The sequence below is a fragment of the Diceros bicornis genome, chromosome 1, assembly GCF_020826845.1.
Source record: "Diceros bicornis minor isolate mBicDic1 chromosome 1, mDicBic1.mat.cur, whole genome shotgun sequence".
NCBI classification, from domain to species: domain Eukaryota; kingdom Metazoa; phylum Chordata; class Mammalia; order Perissodactyla; family Rhinocerotidae; genus Diceros; species Diceros bicornis.
The window spans coordinates 56361707-56376716 of NC_080740.1; the positions used below are offsets into that span (position 1 = coordinate 56361707).

At 42.1% G+C, this 15010-nt stretch overlaps 1 protein-coding gene across 2 annotated transcripts in view; it reads right to left on the bottom strand.

Moving 5' to 3' along the window:
• The window catches only part of KLHL3 (kelch like family member 3), a 112124-nt gene extending 97342 nt beyond the window's left edge, over positions 1–14782 (bottom strand). The window contains exons 1-2 of one of the 2 annotated variants that reach the window (XM_058540866.1): positions 14399–14782; positions 3086–3205 (exon numbers count right to left, since the gene is read on the bottom strand). In XM_058540866.1, coding sequence (XP_058396849.1) covers positions 3086–3205; positions 14399–14412 — 134 coding nt within the window. In that variant the 5' untranslated portion in view covers positions 14413–14782. Of the gene's footprint in view, positions 1–3085; positions 3206–14398 lie in introns of those variants that run through there. The other variant, XM_058540875.1, reaches the window with a different exon arrangement.
• Positions 14783–15010: the final 228 nt, after the last annotated feature.

The following is a 15010-nucleotide window of genomic DNA, read 5'->3' on the forward strand; positions in this document are numbered from 1 at the left end:
CCTTCAACTTTACCAAATTTGTTTATTAGTTCTAAGAGTTTTTCGGTGGAGTCCTAGAGTTTTGTGTATATAGGATCACGTTACCTGCAAACAAAGACAATTTAACATCTTCCTTTTCGATTTAGATGGCTTTTATTTCCTTTTCTTGCCTAATTGCTCTGGCTAGGACTTCCAATACTATGTTCAATAGGAATGATAAGAGTGGACACCCTTATCTTGTTCCTGACCTCAGAGGACAAGATTTCAACCTTTCACCATTGAGTATAATGTTAGCTGTGGGTTTGTCATGTCTGGCTTCTATTATGTTGAGGTATGTTCCTTCTATACCCAATTTGTTGGGAGTCTTTATCATGAGATGGGTGTTGAATTTTGTCACTTTTTCTGCATCTATTGAGAGGATCATATGATTTTTATCCTTCATTCTATTAATGTGTTGTGTCATGTTTATTGATTTGCATATCTTGAACCACCCCTGCATCCCAGGGGTAAATCCCACTTGATCATGGTATATGATCCTTTTAATGTGCTGTTGAATTCAGTTTGCTAGTATTTTGTTGAGAATTTTTGCATCAATAGTCATCAGGGATATTGGCCTGTACTTTTCTTTTCTTGTAGCATCCGTATCTGGCTTTGGTATCAAGATAATGCTGGCCTTGTTAAAGTGAGTTTGGGAGTGTTGTCTCCTCTTTAAGTTTTTGGAAGAGTTTAAGAAGGAGAGGCATCAATTCTTCTTTAAACGTTTGGTAGAATTCACCAGTGAAATCATCTGGTCATGGGCTTTTCTTTGTTGGGACTTTTTTTTATTACCAGTTCAATCTCCTTAATCATTATTGGTCAGATCAGATTTTCTATTTCTTCTTGATTCCGTCTTGGTAGGTTGTATGTTTCAAGGAATTTATCCATTAGGTTATCCATTCTAGGTTATCCAATTTATTGGCACATAATTGTTCATAGTGGCCTCTTAAGATTATTTGTATTTCCAGGGTATCAATTACAATGTCTCCTTTTTCATTTATAATTTTGAGTCCTCTCTTTTTTCTTGGTTAGTCTAACTAAAATTTTGTCAATTTTGTTTATCTTTTCAAAAAACCAACTCAATTTCATTGATTTTTTTCTATTGTCTTTCTAGTCTCTATTTCATTTATCTCTGCTCTAATTTTTATTATTTCCTACCTTCTGCTAACTTTGGGCTTAGTTTTTTCTTCTTTTTTCTAATTCCTTGAAGTGTAAAGTTAGGTTGTTTATTTTGAGTCTTAAATCAGACCAAGGACACAGCCATACTCAAGGGAACTAAATAAGGAACTTCAATAGTGTCTAGGGAACATAACACAGATTCTTTAGTGACAAGAGAACCATAGCCACAGGCATGAACATCAGCACTGCCCACTGCCTAAGACAACAATGACAGAGCTTCCAGGAATTCTGGCAGGAGGCCTAATAAAAATTGAGCAGTAGGGCATAAGACAAATTTAATTTAACCTGATTTTTAATGCCAAAGACTAGGCCCTGCAGAAAGGAGAAAGGAGGAAATGACTATAGACTCAAATAAAACTTCTGTTTAAAAGTAGTTCAGGGCCGGCCCCGTGGCTTAGTGGTTAAGTGCGCGCACTCCACTACTGGCGGCCCGGGGTTCGGATCCCGGGCGCACACCGACACACCACTTCTCCAGGCATGCTGAGGCCACATCTCACATACAGCAACTAGAAGGATGTGCAACTATGACATACAACTATCTACTGGGGCTTTGGGGAAAAAAAAAAGGAGGAGGATTGGCAATGGATGTTAGCTCAGAGCCAGTCTTCCTCAGCAAAAAAGAGGAGGATTAGCATAGATGTTAGCTCAGGGCTGATCTTCCTCACAAAAAAAAAAAAAAAAGTAGTTCAATCCTCTACTCAACAAACACATCTTCAGCTACATGTGCTTTTGCTCATGCCATTTTCTCTGCCTAGAAGACTTCCCCCTAACCCTACCACTTTTCATTTCTTTAATCTTAATTGTTCTTCAAAATTTAGCTCAAGCATCATCCTCTTAAGGAAACGTTCTCCAAAGCTGTTATTTGACACCCTTTCTTCCACAGCACCCTTTAAGAAACAAATAATTGTTGCACACCTACCACCTGGCAGGCACCTGATGCACTCCTCATTTATAACACCTATTTGTACTGTAGAAAGATCATTTTCATTGACCTGTTTACATTTTTTACCTTGTACCCCCACCCACCCATCCCAGAGCCTAACCAATGCCTCTGGGCATCTTTGGTGAATGACTCAAAGCTCCTATGAAGTACCAGTGCTAGACATCAAAATGATTCACAAGTTGCCCCTGCCCTCTGGGAGCTCATGAACTACAGGGAAAAGAAGAGATAAACAACTACACCTCACAATAGGATGAAGTATGCAGTAAATAATAGTGGGGCAAAGTGAGCTTTTGAGCTCTCTGGTAAGGAAGAGATTGTGTGCACAGCCTTTGTACAGAAAAACATGTTCAGTGCCCTGAACCTGTCTTGCAACAAGCTCATCAAACATGCACATTGGCCTTACAAATAGCCTGCACACCCCTCACCATTTAGCTCAGTGAGGATGAGTACATTTGTATTTCATTTCTTTCTTTATAGAGCTAAATTGCATTTTAGAAGCTAGGTATTCTTCCATTCATGTGGCTGTCTTGACAAGCTAGGTTCAGACCAAGGAATGAGAGAAGGAGGCCAAAAGAAAATGTGTGGCATTTACAGTCTTTAATCTGCAATTGTGTGTAGGTGTTGCAATCAGTCTATTATTAGTCTTCAAGCAGCTGGTTCAGTTGGAAATCAAGTTTATGAACAGAACTGCTGGAACCATAAAGAACTTTTCCCCTGTGATTAAGCACTAAAATGATAGGTGTTAAATAAATACAAAGGAAAGAGAGATTTTTGAAAGCCATTCTGTCTCCATCAGAGTTTGAAAGTGGAAGCCAAGTGACTGTCTGAGTGGGTGGGGAAGAGTCAGAATTCACTAGGTGGTGGTGTTCTGACTTCTGTTTTCAGTCCCTGATGACGCTCACCCAGCAAGTTCCTTCCAAAAGGGCATAGGCAAAATAGGAACAGTACCTCCGCAGTTCATTCATAACCTTGAACGCCTTCCCCATGTGGGCAGGGTTAACAGTAATCGTCCTCTGACTCTTCTCATCATCCCCAGCCTGTATCGGGGGCTGGGAGCTCGGCTTGATGCTGTGAACAGGAAGGGAGTGGGAGGGAAAAGAGAAGATCACATGTTGGTAAACTCATTTGTCCAACTGCCACAAGTCCATGCATTTGCCCAACCACCAGTGGCATCTCTGTCAGCCTGTTCTCTTCACCACAGACCCGGCAGAGAAGGAAATTATTGAGTCAGGAATTTCTGCAGGATCTTCCAATACAGAGTGCATTCCTCTGGTGGAAGCCAGGTCCTAGCTCAGCTCTTTCCACCAACCACTTGTGTGACTTTGTGGGAGGTCCTTATCCTCCATCTCTCCATTCCTAAAAGGGTGGGAGGTGAAGGGAGACTAAGTACTATACCAGTCGCTTCACTGGGATGTTTGTTCATTGAACAAACATTTAAATAGAGCCTACTATGTGCCAGGCACTGTATTTAAATTTAAGGGAAACACAACCATAAATAATGCACAGACCTTGCTCACACAAAGCTTAGAGTTCAGTGGAGGAGAAAGCCAAGTAAACATTCAAACATCATATCTTAAGTATTATGATTTGATAGGAGTTACAGAAGCACAGAGGATGGGCAACTATCCCAGTGCTGGCAGGTTGAGAGGAAACTTCCCAGAAGCTGAGGAAGAGCAGAAAGCTTAAGGAAGAGCAGAAATTAGCCAGGTGAAAAGGAAGATGGAGAGTATTTTGACAGAGGAAACAATATTCACAAAGATCTGGAGAAAGAGTCAAGTGTGTTCAAAGGACCAGAAGTTGAGTAAAAGCTAGAGGAAAGTATCAAGAGAAAAGGCTAGAAGACTGAGCAGCCTTATAAGTGTTGTATAAGCCAAGCTAAGGAGTTTGGATTTCATTCTGAAACAATGAGAAGCCGACAAAAGGTTTTAAGCAGAGAAGTGGGTCAGGAAGCACGTGAACACATTTGTGTTTTAGAAAGATCACATTGGATACAGTGTGGAGAACAGTGGCACAAGAGTGAAAGCTTTGGAGAAACCATAATCCCACAGAAAGACAAGGGATTGTAGTTGTTATGAAAAGAAAGACTATCTGTTGAGCTAACTGGGCAGGTGGTGACTAGCAAGTCACTCATAATCTCAAAGCCCTCTATACCTAAGACAAAACACTCAAATCCCTATGGGATGCCACCTAGACGCCCAACTACTCCTGAGCAACGTCTCAAATTTATTGAGAGTAGGAAAGAAGAATCAAGAGAATGAGCAAGGAAAGGACTTTCTCCCCAAACTGATGAAACTATTCAGCTCCAAAGTCAAGCCTGAGACCTTGGAGTTACCTCTGTTTGGACCAGGCTAAGCTTTGCTTTGCTGGTTGGAAAACAGTCTTCTCCATTTGCGTAGATTTGGGGACCCACAGCTCCTTCCAACTTAAAGGTACTAAGGGTAGTTTTTCTTGCCTTTCTCTATTGAGCCTCTGTTCATGCTATCACCTAGCCTTGCAAATTGGCTCAAGAAAGGGGCTGCTGTGGTTAAGAGAATGTTCCAGAGACCTGAGAGTCTCTACAGATTTCACACTGGGATTTGTAATTATTGGAACATTCAAATACAACCAGCATGCCAGACTCACAGCTTGTCTGACCGTGACAGACTTCTCTTTTGGCTTCCTTCCCCACCTTCAGTTCAGCATGCAAGTATAAGCCATGGACATCTGAACTTTGGGACTATTTGGATTCTGGGTGCACAGGTAGATAAATATCAAGAGATGCACAAAGGCAGATGATTAGAGTTATGTGTTTAAGGAAATAAAGAAAATCTCAAAGCAGAAAATGTGACCAAGGTGAGGGAGCACCCAGTAAAGATGAAAAACTTCATGTAAGAAATCCCACAAGCATAATTTCTTTCTTTCTTTCTTTTTTTTTTTTTTTTTTGCTGAGGAAGATTCGCTCTGAGCTAACATCCATCACCAATCTTCCTCTGTTTTGTACGTGGGCTGCTGCCACAGCATGCTGGTCGGCTGCCACCGACCAGCAGTGTAGGTCCATGCCTGGGAACTGAACCTGGGCCGCCGAAGCAGAGCACACCAAACTTAACCACTAGACCACCAGAGCTGGCCCAATATAATTTCTTTTATAGTTAATGTTCTTCCCTACTCCAAGGCCAGAAAGATAATTTCTATTTTCTACTAAAAGTTTAACATTTTTGCTTTTGATGTTTAAGCCCTTATTTTATATGTTGATTTTTATGTGACAATATGACATAGGGATCTAATTTTCTCCCATAAGTTCCACTTATTGAATACTTCTTATTTTTCTCATTCACTTATCATGCCACCTTAAGTCACATACCAAAATTCCAAATATACAGGAATCTATTTCTGAACTCTCTAACTTATATTGGTCAGTTTATCTGTCTCTGTACCAGTATCACATTATTTCTGTAGCTTCACAATAAGGCCTGAATACTGATAGGGCAAGTCCTGAATCCTATTATTATGCTTCAGATGTGTCTTGATTACTCTGGTTTCTTTAATCTTTCATACAAATTTTAGTATCAGTTTGTCAAGTTCCATGAAAGAATCTGATGGAATTTTGATAGAAACTGCATTGAATTTATAGATCAATTTGGATAGAACTGACATCTTTCTGATATTATGTCTTCCTATCCATGAACATGGAATATCTCTTCATTTATTTACGCCCTCTTTAATGTCACTCAAAATCTTATATTTTCCTATATGAAGACCTTACACATATTTGATTAAATTTATTCTTAAGTATAGTTTTTGTTGCTATTTTCTAACAGCAATGGTGTCTTTTTTAAATTATATTTTCTGATTGTTATGGTTTATAAAATGCAGTTGATTTTTGAAAATTGATCTTATATCTAGCCACCTTACCAAATGTTCCTGTTATTTCTAACTATTTGTCTGAAGAACCAATTAGGTGTTCTTTGTAAACAATCATATTATCTATATATAATGCCAGAGGTTTTTTTCCTCCTTTCCAATTCTTAGGCCTCTAATTTCTTTTTTGAAAGAAATTTTGGACTGGCTAGGATGGCCACACGATGTTGAACAGAAAGTGTGCTAATAAATATTCTTGTCATCTTCCTCATTTTAGAGAAGATGTTTCTAATGTTTCCCCATTGTGTATGTTTGTTGTAGGACTTTTGTAGATGCCCTTAATCAAATTAAGAAAATTTCCTTGTATATTTTGTTTTTTAATCATAAAGTTATACTGAATTTTATCAACTGTTTTTGTGACTCTAATGAGATGATCATATAAATTTTTCCTTTTAATCTTTTAATGTGGTAAATGACACTAATATATTTTCTAATATTAAACCATACTTGCATTCTGGGATAAATCTAGAAACTGTAAAACACTGAACAAATATTCACTATAAATGTTGTCTTCAAACTGTAGAGAGACTTAAAAGCCAGGAAGAGAAAATATAATTTTGTATCAATCGGGGAACCACTGAAGGTTTTTGACAGGGAACTAATAAGATTAGAGCTCCTAAAACCCCAGTGGACAGACATTATTAGTTCCATTTCACATATATGGAACAGATGTAGACCAAATACAGCCATTTTGGAAGCACTGACAACAATCTCCAGTGTGACTAGTGAATGGGAAAGCTTGCTTTTCCTTGTTGTACTGCTCTTTGCACTATCCAGCCTTCCAGAATGGTCCAATAATGATGTACCCTTGTTAATGCAACGTTGTGTTTACCAAAAGGTCTCAAACATAGACTGTCTACTATCCAAGGATTAAAGTTCAACAAAATACAATTCACACTAAAGCCTCCTTGAAAGAACAAGCGGCTTATTGATGACCATAAGGCTGTCTAGGGAAAGGACATCTGGTTTCCCCATTCTATCCAGAGCCCTTGAGGCAGGGGCAAGGCTTGACATCAGAAGGAACTTTCTTCCAAGGTCTCTTTCTTCCCTTCCTCTGCTCCTCTGTGAAGACACAGAAGTCTGGAGTAGATCCTAGGACCCTAGTTTCTGAAGGGTAGAAGCTTCTTGGCAACTCATTGACCCTCAAGGGAACAGGAAGTTAAGTAAACAGAGTCTGTGGGCTCAGAGAAGTTAAGAATCTTTTACAAGGTCGCACAGATAATAAGTGGCAGATATGGGATCTGAGCTCAGGTGTCTTCGACTTGAAGCACAACCTATTTCCACCACAGCCTACACCCTCCAGCAATATGGTACATACATGTACATATATGCACACACATACATACATATGCCTCAGCCTAGGATCACAAGCTCAGGCACAGAGTTGCTAGATCCTACCATTCCCTCCCCTAAATCTTTCCCCCTCCATTCATACCAGATCTTAACTAGTTAGTCCTCAACAGTTAAACCACTCCCACCCTATCAAGTCCCAATCCACAGCATGCTCAGTTCTTGATGCCAGACAATGCTGGTGGATCCCTCTTCCCACCTGTGAAACACAGACCACATTGAGGTATACTCCCACTCTCTTATTCAAGTCTAAGGTCTAAGACTATAACAGATGGGATACAAGAAAGTATGTCAGCAAGGCAGGAGACAGGAAAGCCTCTGAGCAGGCCGAATGTGCGGGAGTGTTTGGGGGATCTGACAAATGAGCTCCAGAGCATCCACGGTGTGAGACAATGGGGAGGAGAGGAAAGGGGAGTCTGAGAAATGCTGCTGAGGGTTATGAACTGCATTCCCTCTAAAAGTCTTCAAGAGATGCAAATAAAGTTCAGGCAGCATGGAATGATCCTGGGCCACATACATGGAGCCCAAGCATATCATGTTCAAGCTACAGATGAGAGAGAAGAGAGGCAAAGTCACCTAAAGAAGGCAAAACAACTCTGAGTTGGAGTAAGACTATGCTGAATGCATTAAAATCCCTCAACAAAGAAAGTGTCCTTTAGAAAGAGAAACAAAAAAAAAACAAGAATCAGACAGAGAAAGCCCTTGGTCCAGCTCATCCCACGCTATCCAGAAAAGAAAATGATTTAATCATCAGACATAGTCATTTGGTTCCACCTCAGGTCAGATCCCTGTTGTGAAGTTTAAATACTCAAACGCCATAACTCAGTCCCTGGCTCACTGTGCAGCCTTTTGATCAATTTGGCCTCCCCCACGGTTCTTCTTTAGGAAGCAAGAAAGTGGTAGCAGGCCCTCAGGAACATCTTGCCAGTAATAGTTTTCACCGCAAATTAATAAACTGCCACTCTGACTGTTGTACTTGCTTTAAGCTCTCATGATAAGCTCATCAGCACGACTCTGCTTCTCAAAGTCTGGGGAGCAATGGGACACTAACAAGATAGGATTTCTGAACCTACAGGACTCTGGGTAAACTGCAGATCTAGCATGTATCCCAATCCTGAAGTTCAAGGCCAAAATGACCAAATTTATATTTCCACTTCTGGATTAATGAAGGACTTGGCACTTGATGATGTCCAGGCAGCAGGATTCAGGACTTGACGGTGCAGTCCTAACATCAAGAACCACCACCTACACACAGGCTGCTGTAGAGCCCCAAACTCTTCATACTCTTCCTGTGGCGCCACCTCAGTTCACAGCATCAGGCTGATTCCCTGCAACAGCCCGGACACACTCAGAAGATATGCATCAGTAAACTACGCTCCTGGGTAACAGTTAATAACAGTTCACATTTACTGAAAGCTGATGACTTGTTAAAGCACTTTACCTCCACTATCTCATTTTATCTTCAGAACAGCCCTATGAGGTAGGTACTATTATCTCCTGAGGCACTGAGATAAAACTTGTCTAAAAGTCCCACATAACTACTAAGTAGAGAACCGACACTCAAACCCAGGTCACTCTGGCTCTAGGGCCTGTGCTCTTAATAGCAATGTCCACCTTTGGGATAATGTCCATAACCTATCGAGCTAAGGGAGGCTCAATCCTTATGTCCCACTCTCTGAGGTTCTTCACTGTGCAGCAAAATCAGGCCAAATGAAAGAGACTGAATCCTCTAGGACCTGTGAGATAGCACTACTTCACTCCACTGGTGATCGGAAACTTGCAGTGTGTGTTAGACTCGATATTATTAATCATACTGAACTTGGAATTTTCACAGAAGCCCAACGTGATTTATCAAAGCTGGCCAGTTGCTGCTGCCATTCCTATAATGTGCTCCTTCATAAACAAGTTCAAGAACAGGTATGTTACTAATTACATTCCTAAGCATCCAATTCACAAATAGCTTCTTTCAAAAACCAGGGAAAAATCTCTTAAGAGGGCTGTGTAAAAATGTAAAACATAAGAGAAACGATTGAGTTCAGACAGAATTAGACAAGGAGAGAGAAAGACTAAAAGAAAACACACCCCTAATTACGCAGCATTTTAGAAACCAAGCTTCTATTTGGGTTGAATAGGAGAGCTGAGCTCGTCCATGTGTGTGGTTTTGATAGAGGCTACAATAGCCTTTCATAAGTTAAAAAGAAAAGTCCAGGAAAGTTGTGTTAAGAGTCTGAAAATCCTTATAAATTATAAAAGTTATAGATTTCTAGCTTGAGAACCATTGGACTTATTTAATAGAAAAAAATCTGAGAGTAAAGCATGTTCAAATTATTTTTTACACAGTTTATTAAATCTCTTTTCAGTCTAACCTAGTTTTAGGGTTCATCCAGCAATTGAAAAAAATTAGGTCAGTTCTAGAATGGTAAATTTCATCAAATAAAGCACTTGCTTTAGAAAACTTACCCAAAAATGTTCTTGTCTGGATCTGCCTTAACAATCTAAAACCTAGCAAGCTAAATCCTAAAAACCAAATCTGGGTGTGGGGAAATCAAGAGGTTTCTTTTACTGACTTCATTTTTTTGCAGTTGAAAACCTTACGTCACCAAAACGTATTTCCAAAATGGAAAATTTGGTTTCAATTATGGTTGAAATGCACATCTGCTTCAGGCAGCAGTAATGCCCAAAATTTCTACCAAAGTTTCTACCCATGACTTCTAGGGGTGGGAGAGGACTCAGTGACATGCCATGGGAAGAGAGAAAAAGCTAGGGTGCTCAACACTTGCTCTTCCCTGGGTCTTGCCAGCATTTTATCTGGCACTGCAAAACTCGGCATTTAGAGGGCATCAGCTTTCTAAGTCATGTCTTCTCAGAAAATAGGATCTATCTGTTCCTGGATCAAGGGCGAAAAAATAAGCTCCTTCCAGCTCTGAATCTCCCCGAGATCCAGGAGCAGGTTCTCCTCAGTAAGGTCGAGCCATTCTCCCTCTGAAGACAAATTTACGGCCTAGTGCTAGGAGCGCAGTGCCCCTCTCAAGCAGGGGCATCTCAATGCTTTTGATGAAGAAAACTACTACAGTTTTAAGAAAAATGGACAGCCAACTTCCCCTTTTTATGATGCTTCTTCCAAAAGTTGTGGTTCTCCGCAAATCTTGCAGATATGCCAGATACTGGGCCTGGGAAATTTTTTTAATTGTGGTAAAATGTACATAACATGAAATTTACCATTTTAAACATTTTTAAGTGTACAGTTCAGTGGCATTAACTAAATAATTTTATTGTGCAACGAGCACCACCATCCATCTCAGAACTTTTTCATTTTCCCAAACTGAAACTCTGTACCCATTAAATAATAATTCCCCATTCCTCCTTCTCCCCAGGCCCTGGCAACTACCATTTCTACTTTCTGTCTCTATGAATTTGACTGCTCTGGGTACCCCATATAAGTTGAAATTTTATTTTAATCCATCCACAAGGCTAATTTCCAGAAGTGAAACAAAATCCCAATAGCAACTGCCATTTTCAATGTCTATCTGTTCTATACACACACACAATTTATCACTGTAGTAGCTGAGAGCCAGAGACCCTTTTCCTTTGTAAAAGAGAAGACAGAGTCATCTTCCTCTGACTGATGAAGCCACAGTGATTCTCCACAGAGGGAGATGGGAAACTTAGCATCAGAAGGTCCCATAGAGAGCTGGAGAGCTTGAGGGATACAGCAAAGGTGAGTGCAAATTCACAGGTTCTTCTTAAGATTTTGGCCTGAACAAAGGTGTATCCAGTTCATGGTTCTGAATCACTAAGGCATCAAGATGCCTCAGGATGTTTATATAAAGGAAGATTGAGGTAGGTGTTGGTGAAACCTAGAAATGGAAATGCCAAGCCCTGTGTGGTATCTTACTATGAGGAGACAGTTTAGGTAGAAGCAAGATGATGGCCTTACAGCTCTCCCTAATTTTCTCATGGGAATGGTCCCACAAAATCTGCTTTGGACAATAAATATAGGAAGGCCCTAAATAAGCCTTGGTTAGTAGCCCAGCACAAGTCGTGGAGTACAACAGGGCAATAGATGAACACCAACGATAACAGCAACCACCATTTACTGAGTACTTACTCTGTGCCAGAAAAACTTTACTAGGTGCTTTGTACATAGTGCCTCATCTGATCTTCACAACAACTCTATGAGGTATAGGTACTGTTATTACTCCCTTTATACCATAAAGAAAAATTAGTTCTGAAAAAAATATGACACACTCAAGGTCACACAGTTTATGAAGCAGATTCATTGCAAGGTCTATGTTTCTCCAAAGCCCATGCCTTCAATTAACAGCCTTTCAAGGCAGAAGTTATTTTCATACCCTCATGGCAAAGAAAGAAAATTATTCATTAGAAATCTCTTGGCTGAAAATTTTTAATGCTTAAAAACAGCCCCAATTAAGCTTCAGTGGGTTAAGTGTGGAACAAGCCCCAGATTCAGGATCCCTCCAGTCTCTGGAGGTTTGACATGTGATCCCAGGCCAGTCACTCACTTCTCTGGCTCTAGGTTTCCCAGGGAACTTGTAAAACAAGGCTACTTCCCCCTGTTCTCCCCCTACCTCAAAGCATTCCATGGGGTCAATTACCCATGCCGAGGTAATAAGGCCGATATCCAAGGATGAACCTACTGACCAAAGGTTACAATTTCCTCTCTCACCAACTTTCTTTTTAGTTATCAGAGCTTCCCACAAAAGTTATCAGCTAATCAGCAAATAATTACCCAGTACCTACTATGCATGCAGACACACAGTAGTCAATGAGGAGTATTCAGAGGTACCGGCACCGTCCTTGCCCTTGAGGACCTGTCTCCAAGTTTGGGGACTTGTAAGATATATCAACAAAAGCACAAAAAGATTTAGTGAGTAGGCCTATTATTCAGTACCCAACTATGAGATACAAACTAGAGGTACTGGAATTGGGACGAACATCAGCCAGGACAAGAAAAGCTAAGTTTCCCAAGACAAAGTGGAATTTTAAAACAGCCTTGATAGACAGATAACTTTTGGGAAAGAGGAAAGGAAAGGCATTCCAGGCAAAAGGAACTCTGAGAGCTAAGGATCTGCAGCTGGATGTAGTAGTATACAGGATGGATAATCACAAAAGAGACCAACAGATCTCTTGGCAGGGGTACAGGCACTGGGAATGGAGACTGCAGCCAGGTTTCAGAAGACTTGAATGCCTGGCATGGTAAGCTGGACTTGGAGAGGGAACAAAAGGGAATGAGCTGGGTGACCTGGTGAACGCTGGAAGCTGCTCAGTTTGGATTTCTTGCCTATTCTCTGCCTCTAGTAGGGGAAAAGCAAAAGAACAAGTGCAAGAAACAGGTGTCATAAAACCGAAGGCATCAGCCATCCCAGCTGAGAGGAACCAGCGTGTTGAAGAACAAGAGAGCTCCTTGGGGGCAAGGACTGATACATTTCTGAACACAGGTCTGGGAACACAGCAGATGCCCCAAAATGCTTGGGAAGCAGCACTTTGATCAGCTGCTGCTAGTCTCACATGGACCTTTCAGCCCCAATATGCCACGGGTCAAGCAAATACCTTGATTCACATCACCCCTGCCCTTCTGCTGGCTACCAGACCCCAAGAGGAGAAGGTGAGGACACTGCCCACCTCTGCCCCAAGCCTATGGAACAGGCTTTCAGACGTTCTGTTGCCCAGAGGCCACAAGGAGTCCAACACTAAGCTCCTGTTGCAAAGAACACACAGGGAGAAGTTGTATCGGCAGCATACTCAGTCTAAAAAATCCCAGACTCTTCTGGAGGGAATCACATCAAGAAACACAGTCCCTGGGTCCTCTTCAGACAAGAAGCCACCCAACAATCATGCCAGTTCTAATGGGGTCTAGATATGTTTAATGACATCACTCTGTCCCATGCGATGCAAGAGTTGGGACAATCCATACAAAGGAAAGTGTTTTGAGGTACTCTCCAGAGAGTATTGATTTAGTTGAATCTGTTATCATTTAACCAGCCAGTTACCATCTGCATCAAACTGGCAACTCAGAGCAGCAGCCCTCCCCTCAGTGGTCCACTGCCATGGCCTGACCCCTCCCTGCATTCTTCTCACCTCAAGGAAAATGGCAAGCCTGGTTCTCTACCAACTGCAGACCCACATACTGAAAAGGCTGGCACAACATGAGGAGATGTTTTAGCACACAGACAGAGGAATAACCGGCCCCTGAACCGCAGTGAGCACCTTCACAATGAAAGAATCAGATCTTCAGATAATAGTTTAAAATTTATATGTATGCACCTGCCAGGAAACAAACCCTCACTGGTTAGATCCAGGTCAACAGAAGTACTTAAATTCCCTTCTGTTGATTCCTATTTCCTAAGAAACCCCTGACGGAAGGAGCAAGAGTTCCTCTAAAACACACACCTTCCAGTATCATTCACAAACTTTTCAATTCAAATGAAAGTCAGTTCAGAGCAAGTGTCATCTGAATGAGTTTTTCTCCTTCTTACTTGAACTTGTGTGTGTATACAGGCACACATACATGCATACACACACACTTTTAGGAAAGACATCAGCATGGCACGCTTACTGAAAATCTGAGCACTTTAGTGGGAAAATGCAAGCACTCTATGCCAGGCCAACCCTGCTATAACATCAAACTCCCCCAACAAGAAAAACCACCCCAGAGACAGTAACCAGCAAAGGGGAAACACCTCCTTGAAACAGCCTAAGAAAGGCAATCCTGATTCAGCCTTTGCTGAAACTACTCCCAAATACCAGCCAGGAAAGCCCTTCTTTCAGCTGCCCAGCAAACCCAGATCTGCCCTTGCAGAAGCCAGATCTCTGGAGAAAGGGGCTTGCCTTCTCTGTCTGACTCTGCCGCCCGTTAGGATTCATCAGTGGCCAGACCTTCCAATCTTGCCTAACCAGCACAAGCACAAAAGCTGGTAGCTGCACCCCGAGCACACATTCACTTACACACACACACACACACACACACACACACACATACTTATACATACATACCTCTCACCCTCCATTGTGCGAGGCCCAGCTGGGGTGGCAGCTGCTGAAATGTGCACGCACCGGGGATCCTAGCTCTGCTCTCGGTTTTCCCAGCCAACTAGCGGGAGATCTGATCAGCAACAGTGATTCAGCATGGCTGCAGACGAAGCCTCCTCCCTCTCGGTCCTCCTTCCTCTGACTTACTCGCGGCAGCTTCTAACGCAGAAGCAGCAGCAGCAGCAGCAGAAAATGTCTTACCCAGAGCTCCCTGCAGCCCTTTCAGCTGCTAAAAGCAGCAACCCACTTGCTCCCCCTCCCCCACAGGCTCACTGCTCCTCCGTCTCCTAGGAACAGCGCAGCTCTAGCGACCCAAGTACGGTGCCACCTTTCCAGCTGCTTCCACATCTGTCCAGGCATTCCCAGCACAGGCGACCAGACCACCCCAGGGCCTCCCACCTCCTCTGCCCAGACTGTAAAAGCTCAGGGAGTTCCTCACCAGCCCAAGAAATACTGGCCCCCACCCCCGCCTCTGTCCCCATAGGCTATGAGCCTGTCAGCCTGGCCAGATTGCTGGAATGAGGAGGCCCCTCTGTGGCTTGCAGTGGAGTTTATCCACCTGGGGAAATTGACTTG